The 18,762-nt window shown below is 43.2% G+C and overlaps 1 protein-coding gene across 1 annotated transcript; it reads left to right on the top strand.

Annotated features, from left to right (window-relative positions):
* Positions 1–2,342: 2,342 nt before the first annotated feature.
* Positions 2,343–15,738, top strand: RS1 (retinoschisin 1). The gene is made up of 6 exons (XM_070290778.1): positions 2,343–2,370; positions 2,875–2,900; positions 3,477–3,582; positions 10,465–10,606; positions 12,714–12,909; positions 15,363–15,738. The coding sequence occupies exons 1-6, from the start codon at positions 2,343–2,345 to the stop codon at positions 15,513–15,515; spliced, it is 651 nt and encodes a 216-aa protein (XP_070146879.1). The 3' UTR covers positions 15,516–15,738.
* Positions 15,739–18,762: the final 3,024 nt, after the last annotated feature.

The raw sequence follows: 18,762 nt of genomic DNA, 5'->3' as shown, positions 1-18,762 counted from the left end.
GAGGATGGATGAGGCAAGGTCTCTCTTTAGGGGAGAGAAGGTGGGGGCCTAAAATAGGACGTGGCAGTGGGGGTGGAGAGGAAAGATGGCCTGTAATAGACACTGGATGTGGGGGTTTAGGAAAAAGAGGTGACTAGGAGTCCCAGATTTCTGGATGGGGTGGTAGGTGAACAGTGGCGCCATGCAGTAGGATAAGAAACAGAGAAAGCAGAACAATCTGAGGAAGGATGTAATGAGTTCAGCGTTTGAAAAAATTTTTTCCTAAAGTATAATATACATACAGAAGAGTATAAGTAAATGTACGCTCAATGAATTTTTACCACTAAACACACCTAAGTAGCCAGTGCTTGGATCAAGTAACAGACCTTGATCAGCCTCCCAGATACCCTCCCTGGGCTTCCTCCTTGCCACTCCCTGCCCCAAGTATAACCAGGACCTTAATGTCTAGTGGCATAGATGACTTTTGTACATTTTAAATGGATTCATATAGTATGTCCACTTCATCTGCCTTTCCACTCAGCATTGTTTGTGAGCAGTGGTCATATTGTGGCATGGAGTTGTAGGTCATCCATTTTCATTGCAGTAGTGTTCCACTGTATGAATCTACCATGTGTATCCATTCTACTCTTGATGGACATATGTGGGTTTCCAGTTTGGGGTTTTACAAATACTGCTAGTACAAATAATCTAGTATTAATACATAGTTTTGTTTGGCTTATTGAATATCTTCCCATTAATTATCTCTTGCTACCTAAAACTGGACCCAACCAAGTGCTGGCTAGGTCATAAAGCAATCTGAATTCCTATATGTTGCTGGTGGGGTATAAGTTGGTCTAATTTCTTTGAAAAAATCTTTAGTAATTTGTACAAAGTCTGGACATATATGTGCCCTACAGCCCAGGAATTCCACTCAAGTATTTACCCACTAGAAATGCATACATATGTTCTCTGACAAACAAAAACATACATTATATTGTACAGGGAACTCTACTCAATACTCTGCAATGGTATATATGGAAAAATAATCTTAAAAAAAAGTGGATAGATGTATATGTATAATGATTCACTTATCTGTATAGCAGAAACTAAGACAACATTGTAAATCAACTATACCCCAATTAAAAAAAAAAAAAGAAGCCCGTGGCAACTTCCTTTGCCAGCTCAGTGTTTGCCCTCCTAACAAGATGATACTCCTTAGTGTTACACTGCTACCTGAGAGGGTCAATTCTGCCCATAGCAGGTGGACCAAGGAGTCTTCTAGGAATGAGTCATCAATGGATAAGGCCCAGGAGAGACAGCAGTTTGTTGACCATAGCTGAGAGGTAGTGCTGAATTTGCTTAGGCTAAAAGATATGCCCCCTCGACTCCCCTTACAGCCTATGCATAACCCAGCAGGGGACTCATCATGTGCGCAGTCCAGTGATCTGTCTTCTCCTGGGTCCTCAGGCCTCTTGTGGGCAGAGAGCAAGGCTTCCATTTCAGAAAGCACAGGCCCTGGGGCAGAGCCAGGCTCACAGTGAACACAAAAAAGTGGTGTGTGGAAGGATACATATTATTAAAGAAAGGCACAATTTGAAAAAAACCTAGCTTTACAATTCTAATGAAAATGATGAGACCACTCCTTTACTCACAATCTGAAAGTTTTTGGTGGGCATCAGATTCAATTTTTAGACAGGAAGGTGGTTAAGGAAGGACTTTTATATCTACTACCTATACTTGGGTTTTTTTTGAGATTTTTATGGTAGGTATGTGTTGCTTTTATAATCAGAAAGGAAATAAAGGAATTTGTTTTGTTGAAATGGAAAACGGAGCTTTGGTGCAGTAAACTAGCACTGTCTAATGGAACCTTGGGTGATGATGGAAATGTTATATATCTGCGCTGCCCAGTACAGGAGCCACTAAATCACATGTGGCCAGCAAACACTTGAAATTTGGCTGGTATGACTGAGGAATTGAATTTTTAATTTTATTAATGAATTTAAATTCAAATAGCCACATGCAACTAGTGACTACTGCAATGGACAGTGCAGGTTTAAGCAATCAGCGTATGCTAACACAGACAAGCTCTTTTCCTATTAAATCGTGTATTCACTCTATTTATTCATACTTCTATAGAGATAGGTTAAATGTTAGTATTATGTTAAATTTTGCAGATTTTCAATTTTTCCACATCATTTATATGGTATTTATACTTTGATTATGGTTTGATATTTCCTGTAGATAATAAACAAAGCTAAAAAACTTTAAAAAAGATGATGTCCTAATTCTAAATCACCTAACTATGTCACAAGGAGGTCTAGGAATCAACTCTTTAATAGCATATTGGGCAGACACTGGGAACCATGATGATGAATGATAAGGAGTTAACAAGTAAAGGGAAAAACTCTCACTGACAATGTTAAATGGAATAAGAATGTCATAAACTTACAACATTGTTTAGATAGGTTCTCAAATATGTTCTTAAAATGTGGAAGAAAAGAGAAGACATTTACAGTAAAATGTTAATAGTGTTACCTTTGGTGGTATATATATATGTGTGTGTGTGTATATGCGTGTATATATATATATATATATATATATATATGTGTGTGTGTGCTTTTTTTTCTCTTTGCAACATTAATGAATTTTTCCAAAATTCTATAATGAACAAGATAATTACCATCATCTTTGTCTTTCTATTTTACTGTCCCTAGTTTCTAAGCCTCTGTGGATGTTTTTCCAGGCACATATTTACTCACTTTGACTTCTTCCAGAAGGGGCCTTGTTAACTTTTTATGTGACTATTATCACTTTGCTTTTCTGTGTAATGAGTCATTTGTTGAATTTTTCTTTCTTGTTTTAACTTGATTTTTCCTCTCTTGTCCTTTTGCTCAGCCACACTGGGATTATCATCTACTGAGGTATGTTACAGTAAGAAGGCTGGAATTCATACGGATACTGTTTTTGAACATTTTCGTAGCCAAAAACAATGTATAGGATTATCACTTCTTTAAAAATGTATTTTTAAACATATATTTTTTCTGGTGGTGGAAATAGCATGTTTTATCTGGACAAAGTTCAAGACTGATTCAGATAAATGAGACAATGCAAGTGAACCAGGTCTTATGTCAGATGGCAGAATCTTGAATTCAGTCCCTTTTAAAACTGGATCCCCAAAAGGGCCCTGCAGATGTGAGGAGCCTGACTGGAAGATCACTACAATGGGGTGGACACGGCTCTCTACATAGGTGTGTCTGTGAAGTTTTTAGCTGGTCATCCACAGTGACAAACATTTGTCTATTTAGACTCAAAGATGAGTGGTGACTGTGTGTTAAACTGGGTTCATAAGTCAGTTGCACTGCTGTAGAGTGAAAGCTGCCCTAGACAATAGGAACTAAATGAGTGAGGTTTGTGAATGCAAGCTTTTCCAGTAGTTCTGACCACAGTTGCCTTTGACTATGGCTTTTCTGAAGTTCCTGCCCCCTGATTTCCCGCAGGATGAGGGTGAGGATCCCTGGTACCACAAAGCATGCAAGTGTGATTGCCAAGGAGGTGCCAATGCCCTGTGGTCTGCAGGTTCCACCCCCTTGGACTGCATACCGGGTGAGTGTCTCCTCTCTTTGGGGCACCAGATCCTTGGGGTGTCCTTGGGAACACCCTGTTTCTCTTCTTTCTTTCAACTTTGATGAATTAAATCCCCTGAATGCCACAGTCAGGTTTTCACCAGTTGGCCTTTAAACTGTAAATTTCAATGGCCACTGCTTCAACAAATGGCACTGCTATCATTATCATTGTTCAGAACAGTTGGCTGGATCTCTACTTGACCTCTGTGAGATGGTAAGATGGGACCTAAATTTCACTGAAACAGATAACAGAATTTACCGAAAATAAACTAATGATAGGCAGCAATTTTGAGAAGAGCACAGGCTTCTGAGCCAGAAATACCAGGGTTGGAGTCTTGGCTGCATCACTGTTTAACTCTGGGACTCCACTCTGGCCTTTCTCTGTCAAATGGAGGTGATACTACTATGCCCGGACACTTACTGCTCACCAAACAACCATGTGCCTCACATTCTCAGCCCCTTCACAGTCAGGTGGCCTCACAGGAGCAGTTCTAGCTGAAGGGAGCTGTGTCTCTTCTGAAATGGGGTCCATTTCCCTGCTGGATAAAGTGGTTTCTCCTTTCATCTGGGAGCCAGGGAGGTTAAATGTAGCAGAACCTCCTGCTGACCTCACCTGAGTGAAAAATCACTGTTTGTTGTGTTAAGCCTTTGAAATTTCTGTGACAATTTTTTCTGCAGCCTCTGCTGACTAATATGAATGCCTTCCTCTAAAGTAGGGGCCAGAAAACTTTGTCTGTACAGGACCTGGCGGTAATTATTTGTGGCCCTGAGCACTGCAGGGCCTCGACACCTCAAATAGAAAGCAGCCATAGACAGTATGTAAATACATGAGCATGGCTATGCTCCAAAAAAACTTTATTTATAAAAACAGGCATGAAGCCACATTTAGCCCAAAGGCCAAAGTGTGTGGAACCTGCTCTAAGGAGTATTTCTGAGGAATAAAATGGATGAAGCATTAAAGTGTCTTGTCCTGGACCTGGCAAACTGTAGCTCCTTTTCTTCCTGCCTCCTAAGAGCTCACATTCCGACTTTCAAGTGGCCTAGCAAACATTTGCCAGGCTCAGTATTTACCACAGCTCCAAGTCTCTTTTGCTGAAACTGTCCTTGCCACCCCTTTCCAGGGTTATGCTGGAGCCCTGCCGTGTCATTCACTTTACATAATCGCCTAATAATAGCTCCAGGAGAGAGGTTTAGTGTGCCGTATGTGAGCTTCTCTGCATTATTTCATTAAATTTGCATTAAAATAGCAAGTTGTGGGGAAAGGGGATCTACAGAGGCTTTTACTGCCTGCTTTCCTATTTACTAAAGGGGTAGGAATTGGTTTCTGAAGGAAGTCTCCTGGAAGGAAACAGTAGGGGCCCGGTAGCCAGGAAAGCAGTTAAGTGCTGATGAGTTCAGGGGCTTCTCCCTTGGGAAGGACATCCCACTGAGCTCCTGCAGCCCTTCTGTGCTGGGGTGATCTGCAGTCAAGACTGAGGCACTTTTCTTAATAAATCCGTTTAGAATTCAATTCCACCCTCTGTCATCATGTGCCTGTGATGTGCTGATGGGAAGACAAAAATGAACCTCTGTCTCTACCCTGAAGGAGTTTACCCTTTAGTGGAAACAAATGTTCTCTTCACTAGAGACGGGAGTCCTCCTGGAATTCCAGTCCAAGGAAGCTCTTTCTAAGAAGAAATTGAGAAGAGATTATTTATACGGATTAGTTTCATTGACCCCCATCAACTGTGCAGCTGAGGAGGGCTGTGTGTCTGAGGAACATGAAGATGACCTGGGTGGTTCAGGCTCTCTCCCCTACACAGCTGCCATGAACTTGAAGTTCTGAAATCAGAAATTCTTTTAGCTTAAGTGTTTTCCTCACCCCACTGGGGTTTTTGTTTTTATTTTAGCAATACAGATATTCCCTGGAAAGAAAAAAATGCAATCTTAGTGTTACATGGTTGACTCATTTATGTAAATTGGCTTTTCCACAAAAGAGATGATTCGGGACAGGAGGACTGGCCACAACTTTCCAGAATTCACTTGCCCGTCAGTGCCTCAGATCCTCATTGGAACATCAAGAACATGGCCTTGTCTTTCTGGATCCTGAGATTGAGTGCTTCCACCAGAGCCCGCCTTACGACAGAAGGAGAGCCTAGAAAGCACAGGACAGGAGGGTCATTCAGAGCTGCCAGGAGGTGCTGGCAGGTGCACACTGGCTGTTACTGCCAGGGGGCCCTACCCACAGAGCAGAAGGTGACCAGCTGGCTGCATTGTGGCCTGCTAATCTCAGTTTAACGCTCTTGTAGTAAAAGGTCTTTTTCAATGGTGAGCCAAGATTACCTCGTCACTCTGAGAGGGGGGGAATAAGGTAGGGAAGGTATCAAAGTATAAGACATCCAATGACTCAATGCTTTACTTATATCCTAGATTTTATATTTCCATATTCTATTCAAGTTTATTCTTTTATAAACATTATTCTGTATTCCACTATATCATCATAGAGATTCAAGTCTTACACATGTGCATAGTAATAGTCACATGTCTTTTGTCAAAAATGGCCCTGAACTCTCTTTGTGTTCCTTTATGTTAATATTCTTCATGTTTGCCTTTCATATGTCTACACATGGAAAAATTATCCACTGAGTAAGAAAGGCTAGTATGCTAAGCATGCATAGCCCAAGTTAGCAGTACATATGATGATGCCTTTACCCATCTAATGATCACAAGAGACACTTGTGCCACAGAAGATGCAGGTTTTTCCTTAAGAGTAAAATGAGTGCGCAAACAGGCTTAATAGCTTATAGTAACCTCCACTGAGCAGAAAGCTTGGGACAGACATATTCCGTGTGTGTGTGAAGTGGATCGCTTTAATTCCTCTAGCAGCATTGTTTATGTTGCTTAATACTAGTTTAGACTCAATTGACAGTTTTTGATGAGACCAATGGGGAATTCTCTGGGCCAGTCAACTCCCACTGCCTCCCTGAGCTCCCTGCTTCCTATTCCTGCCATTATCTCTGCTTATCCCCAGTGGCCACCCAAGATGAGGCGATGAAGTTTGTTTATCCCTCCATTCATCCATCCAACCAATCTCTATTGAGTGCCTAGCACACACAGGCATTCTGCTCGGCTCAGGATAGAATGGTGAGCTAGACAGACCGTGAGAGCTGGAGGCAGCATCTGGAGTCCCTACTGGCTCAGGGTGCGCAGGGGAAGTGGGAAGAGAGCCAAAGGATGAGAAGAGGTGGCCAGGTGAAGGGGAAAGGAGGAGCCAGGGAAAATAGTAAGAATGTGAGTGGACTGCCCTTCACTCCAGGGCACAAAGAGCAGGAGAAATGTTACATTTTCTATTTTTCCAATTTTTAGATAACTCTGGTTTGAGTCCTCTTTTATCATGGGCTGTGAGGAGTCTAAAGACAGGATTGTTGAAGGTCATGTCCCTCCCCCTTGGACTATATTCCCCTGCCCCCTGCCCCTTGGTGGCCTGCCAGGGTTGACTGGGGGCAGCTCTCTGCCTGACTGGCCCTCACAGGAGGGCAGACACCTTGTTGGTGGCCCTTCTCATTCTGAACCAAGCTTAATTCTGGGGGATTTTCCCAAGACTCCCTCAGAGGTGCTCAGGCCCCTATCACAAGTCCCCCCAGGCCCCAGCAAGGCTCAAAGCCCAAAGCCTCCAGCCACCTCATCTGGGAGAGTCACCTCATTCCTGCTGAGGCCTGGACCTTCTGAATCCATGAGCCTGAGGGATGCTAGGCTGTCAACAGGCCTCTCCTGTCTCAAATCACATGCATGCACTTATAAACATCTTACTCCTTTGTGAGGCAAGGAGAGTCCAAACCTTTAGAAATAGGAAGCTGACCTTCTCAGATGGATATAGGGAGGATGATGGGGGTAGAGAGGTGCTAGATTATTTCCGCTGGTGAGTTTTCACCATAAAAACAAACATATACAACTCAAGACATTAACATACTCTCACAAATTCACACTATTTACACCAGCACTAGCTGATTATTTTTGGCCAGGCAATAGAGGCTCTACACTCTACACTGTTTTAAACAATCCCAAATCAACTTTATGGAGGCAGGAACTACTGTTGTACCCATTTCACAGATGAAGAAACAGACCCACAGAGGTTGAGCAGCTTGCCTAAGCTCACTGAAGGGAGAGTGGGATCCCATCCTATGTCAAACTGGCTCTAAGTGGCATTCTTGAGCTTGGCTGCCCATTAAAATCACCTGCAGCTTTACCCCATGCCCAGGTCCTGCCCCAGAGTAAGGACAACAGAATTGCTGGTGGTATGGCCTGAACACCAGCACTTCTTAACTTCCCAGGTGATGTCCTGGTTGAGACCCATCACAGTCTCTACTTGGTGCGTTGGGCCCAAACACTGGGGTTTCTGGGTTAGCAGATTGGTGGCTGGAGTCATGGAGCACTGGACAGGGGCAGGCTTGGGGCTTGGATGCTGAAGGGCTTAGTTTTGGATAGATGAATGTGAAGCATCTTTAGGTCACCCAGATGGAACTGTTCACCTGGAAAATATCCAAGAGGCAGTGGGATGGAGCTTGGGGCCTGGGAGTCACTCTTTGGCTTTCAGACACCAGCTAAAGCCATGGGGATGGTAAGTTCATCTGCCCTGGAGAGTATGGGCAAGATCCATGTCAGGACAAGCCCTCACAGGCCTCCAAGGACACTGCCATTGGCCAGGTCGCTGCAGTATAACTAACTGTTAGATGGGCTAATTGGGAAGAGATGGCAAAAGAGATGTGAGGGGGAAAATAGAGAAAGAGCCAAATGGCAAGAATAAAGCAATCAGGAGAGGTGGCCATGGCTTTTCCTTTCCCTTGGCCTCTCCCCTCTGAGCTGGTGGCCCCAGAGTAAGAAAAGGGAGGTTCAGGATGGAGGGGCCCTAGGGACATCCATGGTTAGAATTTAAGTGGTTTCCAACTGAAACCTAGCTTTCTGATGCTGGGGCCTTGTCCCTCCTTTTGGTGGCTGGGCTCGTCTTCCAGGTCAGAGGGGGAGGTGAGGAGGTGGATGAACCCCCAAGGCCAGAGACAGCAGGCCCCCTGAATCCTCCAGTCAACAAAACACCTTCCTGGCAAACCAAGGTTTTCAAAGTGTGCTTTCAAAGTGTGTTCATTAAAAATGTGGCGGCTCTGGGGGTGGAATCCTGGAACCGGCATTCTTAACAAGCCCCTCTGATGATCTGACCACATAAGGCATGATAGAGTGGCTCAGAAAGCACTCCTATTCTCTCGACATCAATAGGCCCCCTGAAGCTTTGAGTACTTGATAAACTACAAATGCTGTCCTCGGACCCCCAGCTCCACTAAGCTGCAGCCACTGGTGGGAGTTGGCCCTATTCCTTTGGTACACTGGGTAGCAAGGCAGTTAAGTCACCTTGGCCAGAGGCCTGAAGCTGTCCTTTTGTCTTCAGCATCTGGGGCAGGGCAGGACTATCCCTACAGGCACTCCAGAGCCTCAGGATGTCATTCAAGCTTTTATATGCCTCATTCAATTTTACTGATGTTTGAAAATTATCTGCTACAAAGACATAAGCACTCATTTTACTGTTGAAGGTGACAATGCCTTAGTAAATACACTCGGCTTTTTAATCTGAACTCACATTTACACATGGTGAGAAAGTAATTTGATCTGCCTTACTTGAAGTTTATCATTCACAACTGCAAAACTAGGAGAATGTATCTGCCTAAATTTATCGCTTGTTTTCTAAATAAATTCAGCTAGAATCTGGGTTTGGTTATAAATAAGAGACCCCCTAAATAGTGGCTTATTGAAATAGTTTTGCTTTGACTCACATGGTAAAAAACTAGGGGTAAGAAATAGCTTAAGGATATCAAGGCTGAGGTCTCTTCAGTTCTCTTGGCTTTATCATCATGGTGCAAGATGGCTACTGTTGTACCAGCCATCAGATCTTTCTTTTAGGCAAGGAAGAAAGAGGGGGCAAGCAAAATTTGATTGGCAATCACCAACAGATATCTTCTCCTATCTCATGGATCAGAAATTGTGTCATATGGTCAACTCTAACTGCAAAGGTGACCGGGAAATACAGATATATACACACATATACAGCTGGCTACATCGCCAACAAAATTAGCGTTTTTTAGTCAAAAAGAAAAGGAGAATAGATGCTGGGTTGGCAATTGGCAGTCTCTGACCAGGTAACTCAATGCTAAATATCAGAGGAAATACATGAGAAGCAGCAGAAAATTCATATATAAGCACCAGCTTCGTCTAGTCTTATTTGGAAAAAGCAGTTTCTTTCAAACGTTCCTATTCAACAGTCACTTAGGCGCATTTCATTCCCCTCTCCTTTTTTCATTAGAATTTCATTAGACTAGTGAGAAAACTGCAATTTACAAGTAGGAAGTCAGTCTTAATATATAATTGCCCTTCTTGCCTCTCACCATTGTTTTGTTCCTATAATTGGCATCATATGCTGCCTGAGGACAATTAGGGACTCTGATGTCATCATGTGGGATGGCTAACCAGTGTTAATAAGGAAAATAGAGAGTATGGCATTTAAGTATGATATTTTGCTACAAATCTCTTCATTTTTAGGTCTCTGAGTTTGTGGAGGATGTGAAGTATTTCTCAAAATTCCCCCCTACCCAAGAGGTACTTCTCTCTGCTTTTACGAATGTTGTGAGTCTCTATGACAATCCCTTTACTTCATCTTCACTCTCTTCTCACAAGAGCAGTGAAGAGAATGAAGACCCAGTCCTATCCACTGAGAACAGTGCTGACAAAGGAAAACCTCTTCTACCTCACGAGAGGGTCTGATTTGTCATTTCAATCATGTCATGTTTGTTGAGTCTTGCCATGCTGAGTGTTTCAATGTTCCTTGTTTTTCCTTTCCCAGAATGCCCATACCATAAGCCCCTGGGTTTCGAGTCAGGAGAGGTTACACCAGACCAGATCACCTGCTCCAACGTGGAGCAGTACGTGGGCTGGTATTCTTCCTGGACTGCCAACAAGGCCCGGCTCAACAGTCAAGGCTTTGGGTAAGCAGGTCATGCAACTTGGGTGATTATTTTTTCCATGTAATTTGAAAAAGTATGTCTCTGTGATAAATGAACGACATAGAATGCATTTATTTATTTAACAAATATTGACTGAGTGCCTTCCATGCGCCAGGGACCATGGATATAGCAGTGAACAAGGTGGATGAGCTCCTGGCCTTTGAGAAGCACTCAGTTTAGAGGGGGAGACTCTAAGCACACTGTCACACAACTGGCCATTTGCTAAGTGTGAGGAGTACTGCGGGGGAGATGAAGAAAGACCTATTTGATTTGAAACACCAGGAAAGGTTTTCTAAGGCAAAAATCTTTACCCTGAGAACTGCAGTTGGCCAGGTTGGGGGAAGGTAGGAGAGAGGCACAGGGCACAGCAGATGCAAAGGCCCGGAGTTGGGAAGATTCCCTCAAGTGCCTAGATGGTGAGATAAGGCCAGAGAGGTAGGCAGCAGTCAGATGGTATGGGCCTTATAAGTCATGGTAAAGATTGTGGTCCTTATTTTAGGGATATTGGAAGAACCCTGAATGTGCATGAGTTAGAATACAGATTTGTGCTGCTGTAACAAAAAGCCCCCAAATACAGAGACTTAATCAACATGAAGGTGATTAGGCAGTCTAGAATTGTTATGACAGCTGGATGGTATCAGGGACCCAAACTCATTCTACCTTGTTCTCTCCTCCTTAATATGAAGTTTCCATCTTGGGGCCCAAGATTGCTGCTCTAGATTCCACTGCCGTATCCACAGTCTAGTCAGTAGGGAGAGAAGAGCACGGTGCAGACACTTTTCCTTTAAGGATATATACACAATCCTACTGGCCACTGCTGCTCACATCTCATTGATCAGAATTTGTCCAGATTGTCCCATCCAGCTGCAAAGGAGACTGGGGAATGTGATCTTAGCTGAGTGGCCACTCGTTTGCAGAAAACTCAGGGGTTCCATTACTAAAGGAAGATGGGTAGAGGAAATGGGGAGACAACCGGCAGACTCTACCAGAGAAAGATTTAAAGTTGGGGAGTATTACAATCGGATTTATGTTTCAATTAAAAATTTCTGGCTCTTACGGGAAGAACAGTTTAATGTGCAGTATGGGTTGGGGGTGAGGTGGGGAGAGGAATCCAGAGAGACTAGTTAAATAAGCTATGCCAGATGTCCATGCAAGAACTGAAGGTGACATGGGCTAGAGTGGTGGCAGTGAAATGACTTTGAGGAACATTTGGAGATAGAGCCAAGAGATGGATTAGATGGTTGAGGTGACAGAGAGGAAAGGGTAGCATTCAGATGTTTTGAGATGCTGTATAGCATCCAGAGAAGTTGAATAGCTGACAATTGACTTTTGGGATTTGAAATTTAGGAAAGCTCTGGGATGTACCTAAAAAGTCAGGAGCCACCCAAGGAGCAAGTCCAGAATTAGAAGAGAAGGCAGCCAAGGGCTGAGAGTCCTGAGAAGCTAAATCAATGTGTGCACACATGCACACACATACCATAAAGGGAAACTATAGGTTTCCACAAATTATGAGGGATATAACTAAAAAATAAATCAGTTCCTTCATTGGTTGGTTTGCTTTACAATTGTGAGAAGGCCTTCCAGAGCCACTTGGTTTTATGTTCTGTGCTCCGTGCCTACCATGGTATGAGTGACAGCACCTGAAGGAGACACAGATAAGGTATGAAGAGATGGAATTAAAGAGAAAAAAGAAAACTTATGGAGAAAGAACATCAGGAGAGACTAAAGAAAAAGGAAGGGGGCTAGTGGGTGAAATGAGCACGTATTTGCATGTTTTGAAGAAAAACATGCTCAACCACACCCCAAAGATGATTTTAGCTACACTTGAAGGCATTTCTTTGACAAATTATTTGAATCTGGCAATTCTTTCTTGGGCGGTGGAGGTGCAGGGAGAGAGAAACTACAGAAAGATCAGAGGCCAGACATTTCTTGAGGACAAGCCTCCGGGTGCTTAACAGATTGCAGCCCAGGCTGCCTGACCTTTGTGGGTGCTCTGCAGATGCTGGTGTCCCCTCAAAAGACAGTGCCTCCCAGCTCTTCGGAGGTGCTCATGGGGTAAGGCTCCTGGTGACTTGCTGTGTCCACGCAGGTGCGCTTGGCTCTCCAAGTTCCAGGACAGCAGCCAGTGGTTACAGATAGATCTGAAGGAGGTCAAGGTGATTTCGGGGATCCTCACCCAGGGGCGCTGTGACATCGATGAGTGGATGACCAAGTACAGTGTGCAGTACAGGACCGATGAGAGCCTGAACTGGATTTACTATAAAGACCAGACTGGAAACAACCGGGTACGTCGGGCTTACCCCAAACCACCTTCCACACAGCCCCTCTGGGAATTCCCTCCCATCCATCTCTGTGTTTCTGTCGTCATGCTCTGTCAGAACTCTGCCCCCACAGCATGGTGAGTCATCCATGCTTCCTCCCCACCACACAATCTGCTCTCTGATGGCGATATCAATGCAGGTGTCTTTTCTTGTACCCCTCATGCCTAGCAGTTTGTCTACCCATGAGTGCCATCATATGTGCAAAAGAAATCTTTGTCTCAATTCTCGCATCAGCACAGAGATGCTTAAATAATCAAGACTGGCCATTTGGATGCTTCCAAATTCATTGGACCTTGAACACTTCGCTGCACGGGTTTCCTTGATCTACTACTGATGTGGCTAGGTCCTCGTCCCTTTATGTATCAATGGATATGGCTTCTCCTAACTGTTGACTGAGATAATCTCAACAAGTTACCCACTAAACCATGTAAATGGTTAAAAGGACTCTAGCTGAGAAGAAATAGAATCACTTAAATCTTTGAGCAACTTTATATCCTACTAATCTCTGAGGGCTGAGACCCAAGTCTTATTCAACACAGACTGAACACAGAAGGCTCTTGAGTTTATATATTATATATATATATATCAGTGAAGTTGCTCAGTCATGTCCGACTCTTTGCAATCCCATGGACTGTAGCCTACCAGGCTCCTCCATCCATGGAATTTTCCAGGCAAGAGTACTGGAGTGGGGTGCCATTTCCTTCTCCAGGGGATCTTCCCGACCCAGGGATCGAACCCAGGCCTCCAACATTGCAGGCAGACGCTTTACTGTCTGAGCTACCAGGGAAGCTAAATGAAAGTGAAAGTTGCTCAGTTGTGTCTGACTCTTTGCGACCCCCATGAACTATACAGTCCATGGAGTTCTCCACTCCAGAGTATTGGAGTGGGTAGCCTTTCCCTTCTCCAGAGGATCTTCTCAACCCAGGGATCAAACCCAGGCCTCCCGCATTACAGGTGGATTCTTTACCAGCTGAGCCACCAGGGAAGCCCTATATACACACACACATATATATATATAGTCAATATTTTGCATATATATAAAATGCTATCTGCAGTGAAATAAAAACTCACCAGCTGTTTGGAAAAGTTAATTGCCTTTTTGCCTGAGAGTGAGGCCTCCCCAGCTAATTCGACATTTCATCAGGTGAAGCAGACATGTGTAGCTGAACATCAGAAGGCTCTGTACTCTCTGATGACAATTTGTACAGCAAAACATTCATGAGTTGAGATTTCAAGGAGTTTGAACACAATAGGAAAAACCATCTCGATACTTGGACATCGTATTTCATTTTCGTTCTTATTAGTTGGCTTTTCAAAAAGATAGGCAAATTCTTTTTCAAGCTCTGTGTTTCTGAAGGCCTTGATGGTTCTTTGCAAAGAAGTGCTCCACTCTGGTAGCTGTGTGGAGTGGGCCTGTTCTGTCCTCCCTCTTCACCAGGCTCCTGACTTAAATAGGTTCAAGGGCAAACAGCTTAGAGAAGAGGGTGTGGGGTGTTGCTATTGGGAAGAAATAAAGTCAAGATCATGGCAGCTGAAGTCCTTCCTGATTTGTGTATGGATGAGGTCAATGTGGCAGCCAAATTTTTTATAGGAGATAATCCCAGAAGGAAATGAAATGTTCTAGTGTCATGGGGCAGAGCATTAGGACTCTGGAAAGAGTGCAAAGAAGTTTCTTTGAAAATATAGGCAAATAGCGACCATGTCCTATGTTATAGCTACCGAATTATGCTATGTTACATTCCCCAAAATAGGAAGCAACCCCTTTTTCTATTTTGGGCACTGCTCTCCCACTTTGAGAATCTTCTCTCTAGTTTTTATGTCTTTTTCTTTTTTAAAAACACTTTTTTTTCCCCAAGTCTAAAAAGTACTTGCCATTTGTATCGATGCAGACACACACAGTTAAGCTTTGGCTCACAACTTCAGAGCCAGTTCACAAGTTTTCACTTGAGCCCCACTGTGGATACCTTTGGAACATGGGAACGTTCCTCTTTTAAGCACAATGTGGTCCTTTTCAAAATTCTTGTCAAAATGCAAAGGATTAAATCACAAAATTGGTGATATGAATAAAGAGGCATTTTCTATCAGCACCATCCAATAGAACTTTCTGCAATGAAGGACATGTTATCTGCAGTATCCAATATGGCACCAACTGATGACATACAGTACTGAGCACTTGAATAGCAGCTAGTGTGACTGAGGATGTGTTGTTACCTAATATTAATTCATTTCTGTTGATGCCTGGAGCATGTAGGTGCTGACAAACATTCAAGGTCACATTTTGGAGGATATCAGCAAATTCTCTACCTTTTAAGCACTGAGACTTTCCATAGTGAAAAGTTGGAGCCAAAATCCAGACAGGAAACATCTTCCTTTTCTCTCCTCTGCTGTGATGGTGATAGCATTTCCTTCCTCTTTAGGTTTTCTATGGAAATTCGGACCGAACCTCCACAGTCCAGAACCTGCTGCGGCCCCCCATCATCTCCCGCTTCATCCGGCTCATCCCACTAGGCTGGCATGTCCGCATTGCCATCCGGATGGAGCTGCTGGAGTGCGTCAGCAAGTGTACCTGATGCTGCCTCGGCTCATGCCTGCAGTGGGTGAAGGGCGCAGAGTGGCCCATGGGGGAACGCTGACTTATCACTGTGACCAACAGGGCTGGATTTTACAGGCTCTTTTCAGTGCAGGGCTGGGCAGAGAATACTATCTTTTTTGCATAGTTTCCAATTTCAGTAAGAGAAAATGAAAATAAACATATTTCCCATTCAGGGTCAAAGAAAATAAGAACAAAGAAAATGTCTCTAAAAACAGTTTCCATGCAGAAAGCCTAAGTAGCAGGAGTAATTTGCTGCTCTGGGGGTGTTGTTTTTGTTTTTGTTTTTAGTCTCTGACGCAGTGAAAGGTGCAGTTGCAGGGGAATGCAAAGCAGCCCTGATAATTTGAAAATTCTTTTTCTTTACCACGCTCAAAACAGGAACATACTGTTTTATAAAGCCTCTCTTTGAACACAAAGGGGGAGCAAGCTTGTGGCTTCTCCTAGGTTTTCATTAAATTATGGTCTTTTAGGACTTTAGAGCATTGGGTATGGAGTTTGGGGGATTGGGTGGTGCAGATGAGTCTGGTAGATGGGAGTTGGTGTCCCAGTCTTGTGAGAGCCTTGCATGACCGAACACCCCAGAGGTAGGAAGGTCTCCCATGCTCTGAGCTTTCACCTCCTATGCCCAACCCTGCACGCAGTGGCAGGGGAGGTTCAGAGCTCTCATTACAGACAGCTCCACTCTGCATGCCCTCAGATACATGATCCCAGTCTGTGGTCAGCATTTAACTGAATAACCCGGGACAGGCTACACATGTAAGGAACAAAATTTCCCTGTATTTAGGAAACCCAAATGACCAGAATACAGCAGAATATCCTTTTATCCAGGGCTACCATTCTTCAACAAACTTAACTCTGGGAAAACAGTTGGCCAGGAGCTGTCACTGGCTACAGAGGAGGCCCATCAGCCAAGTACACTCTGCTGGAAGTGATCAAGACCTACAATCTGAGAAGCATGATGTAGCCAGGCTGCTGCTGAGCCCAACCTTCCAACCTCCCAATCTCAGCCCCCTTGCCTTGTAAAGTATGGGCTGGTCTGGCCTTCCTCTCCCAGAGGAGCTCTGTAAGCAGGCAGCTGGGGGAAGGACAGTCTGCTTCTTCTGTTATTTATAGCTCAGCCTGTTTTCAGGCCCTTCCCCAGAAGCAGGGCACGTGGGCAGGAGAGGATTTGAAAGTAGGAGCCAGGAGAGGGTCGAATCTGAGGATGAGGGACCCCAGCAAGACTAGGGAATCCAAGACTGTTCTGGCCCTGACACAGTGCAGCCTCTGCTAGCAGAAATTCATTTCTCTGAGTTACTTTGTTTTCAAATGACAAGCTTAGTGAATGGACACCAACACGATCCTGGACATCATATTCACCTTCTCTGTGAATGGCCAGCCTCCTAAAATCCCTTAATCTCTTCTCTGGCATTGTGGGTCTTAGATCAGCTTATTTAACCTAGCATCTTTCTAATACCCATGCTGTATACTTAAACCTGGAAAAACACCTTTCTCTGCTCAATCTTCTCTCAAATAATAGGGGCTTCCCTGGTGGCTCAGATGGTAAAGCGTCTGCCTGCAATGCGGGAGGTTATCAATTCAGGGTAGGGAAAAAAAAATCCTTCTCTGGCCTTAGGATACATGGACAAATCCACTTTGAACAGAATGCCTACAGAGATCCTTACTGGGAAAGATGAATGAACTCTTATTGTGATATGGACTGTCAGAGAAAATGGCAGTATCCTAAGAGTTCAGGACTACAACTGGCACACCAGACTCAGGATGGGGAGTACAGTTAAGGTGAAAAATAGAAAAGAAGTAAACAGGGTGAGGCAGGGATGAAAGTTCTCCAAATAACTGTTTATATTGGAAACTTCTGTTTTGGAATAGCTTTATTGAGATAAAATTCACATAGCATACAAATTTCACCCATTTACAGTGTATAATTCAATGACTTTTAGTATATTCAGAGTTGAGCTACCATTATCACAATCAATTTTAGAAAATTTTTATCACCTCCAAAAGGAGCCCTGCACCCACTAGCCATCACCCCTCCAACCCACTTGCCCACCCCAGTTCTGGGCAACCATTAATCTCCTGTCTCTGTAGATTTACCTATTCTGGACATTTCATATAAATGAAATCATACAATATGTGGTTTTTCCTGTCTGGCTTCTTTTACTTAGTGTTTCCAAGGTTCATGCAGGTTGTAGCATGTATCAGTACTTCATTCCTTGTCATGGCTGAATATCATTCCAATGTATGGATACACCACATTGTATTTATCCATTCATCTGTTGATGGACATTTGGAATGTTTCCATTTCTTGGCTGTTATGAATAGTGCTGCTATGAACAACTGTGTACAAGTTTTTGTGTGGACATGTTTTCATTTATCCTGGGTATATACCTAGAAGTGGAATTGCTGGGTCATACGGTAACTTGATTTAACCTTTTGAGGAACTGTCAGACTGTTTTTCAAGGTGGCTATACCATTTTACATTCCCACCAGCAATGTATGAGGGTTTCAATTTCTCCACACTTGTTATTATCTGTCTTTTTTGATTGAGGCCATCCCGGTTTGTATGAAGTAGTATCTTTCATTGTGGTTTTGATTTGCATTTCTCTAATGACTAATGATGTTAAATATCTTTTCATGTGTTTACCGTGTTTGTACACCTTCTTTGAAGAAATGTCTATTTAGACTCTGCCCATTTTTGAAATTAGGTTGTTTTTTAAAATATTGAGTTGTAAAAGTTCCTTATATATTCTAGGTACCTCACCAGATAAATGATTTGCAAATATCTTCTTCTATTTCATAAGCTGTCTTTTCACTCTCTTGAAGGAGTCCTTTGAAACACATATTTTAGAATTTTGATGAAGTCCAACTTATTTTTTCTCTTTTGTTATTTGTGCTATAGGTGTCATATCTGAGAAACCATTGCCAAATCCAGATCATGAAGATTTATTTTTGCTTTTTTCCCCAAGAATTTTATAGTTTTACCTTTTAAATTTAATCTTTGATCAATTTTGAGTTAATTTTTGTATATGGTATGAGGTAGGGGTCTGATTTCATTCTTTGTATGTGAATATCCAAATGTCCCAGCATACTTGTCAAAGAAACTATTCTTCCCCTATTGAATGATCTTGAACCTTTACCAAGAATCAACTGACCGGAGGGTGAGGGTTTATATTTCTGGACACACACTCTCTCTATATATATATATATTATTATTTTTTTTTTTG

Source organism: Ovis canadensis, chromosome X (assembly GCF_042477335.2).
Source record: "Ovis canadensis isolate MfBH-ARS-UI-01 breed Bighorn chromosome X, ARS-UI_OviCan_v2, whole genome shotgun sequence".
Taxonomy (NCBI): domain Eukaryota; kingdom Metazoa; phylum Chordata; class Mammalia; order Artiodactyla; family Bovidae; genus Ovis; species Ovis canadensis.
Note: the sequence above shows the minus strand (reverse complement) of the source record. Positions and strands in the feature narration are given on the sequence as shown.

What these genes read in the sequence shown, in the direction of transcription:
- RS1 (XM_070290778.1), top strand. Translation starts at nt 2,343, where the DNA reads ATGATGATGAATGATAAGGAGTTAACAA. An exon ending in CTCAACAGTCAAGGCTTTGG is followed by an intron (nt 10,607 to 12,713) that starts GTAAGCAGGTCA and finishes GTGTCCACGCAG; the next exon opens with GTGCGCTTGGCTCTCCAAGT. An exon ending in ACCAGACTGGAAACAACCGG is followed by an intron (nt 12,910 to 15,362) that starts GTACGTCGGGCT and finishes CTTCCTCTTTAG; the next exon opens with GTTTTCTATGGAAATTCGGA.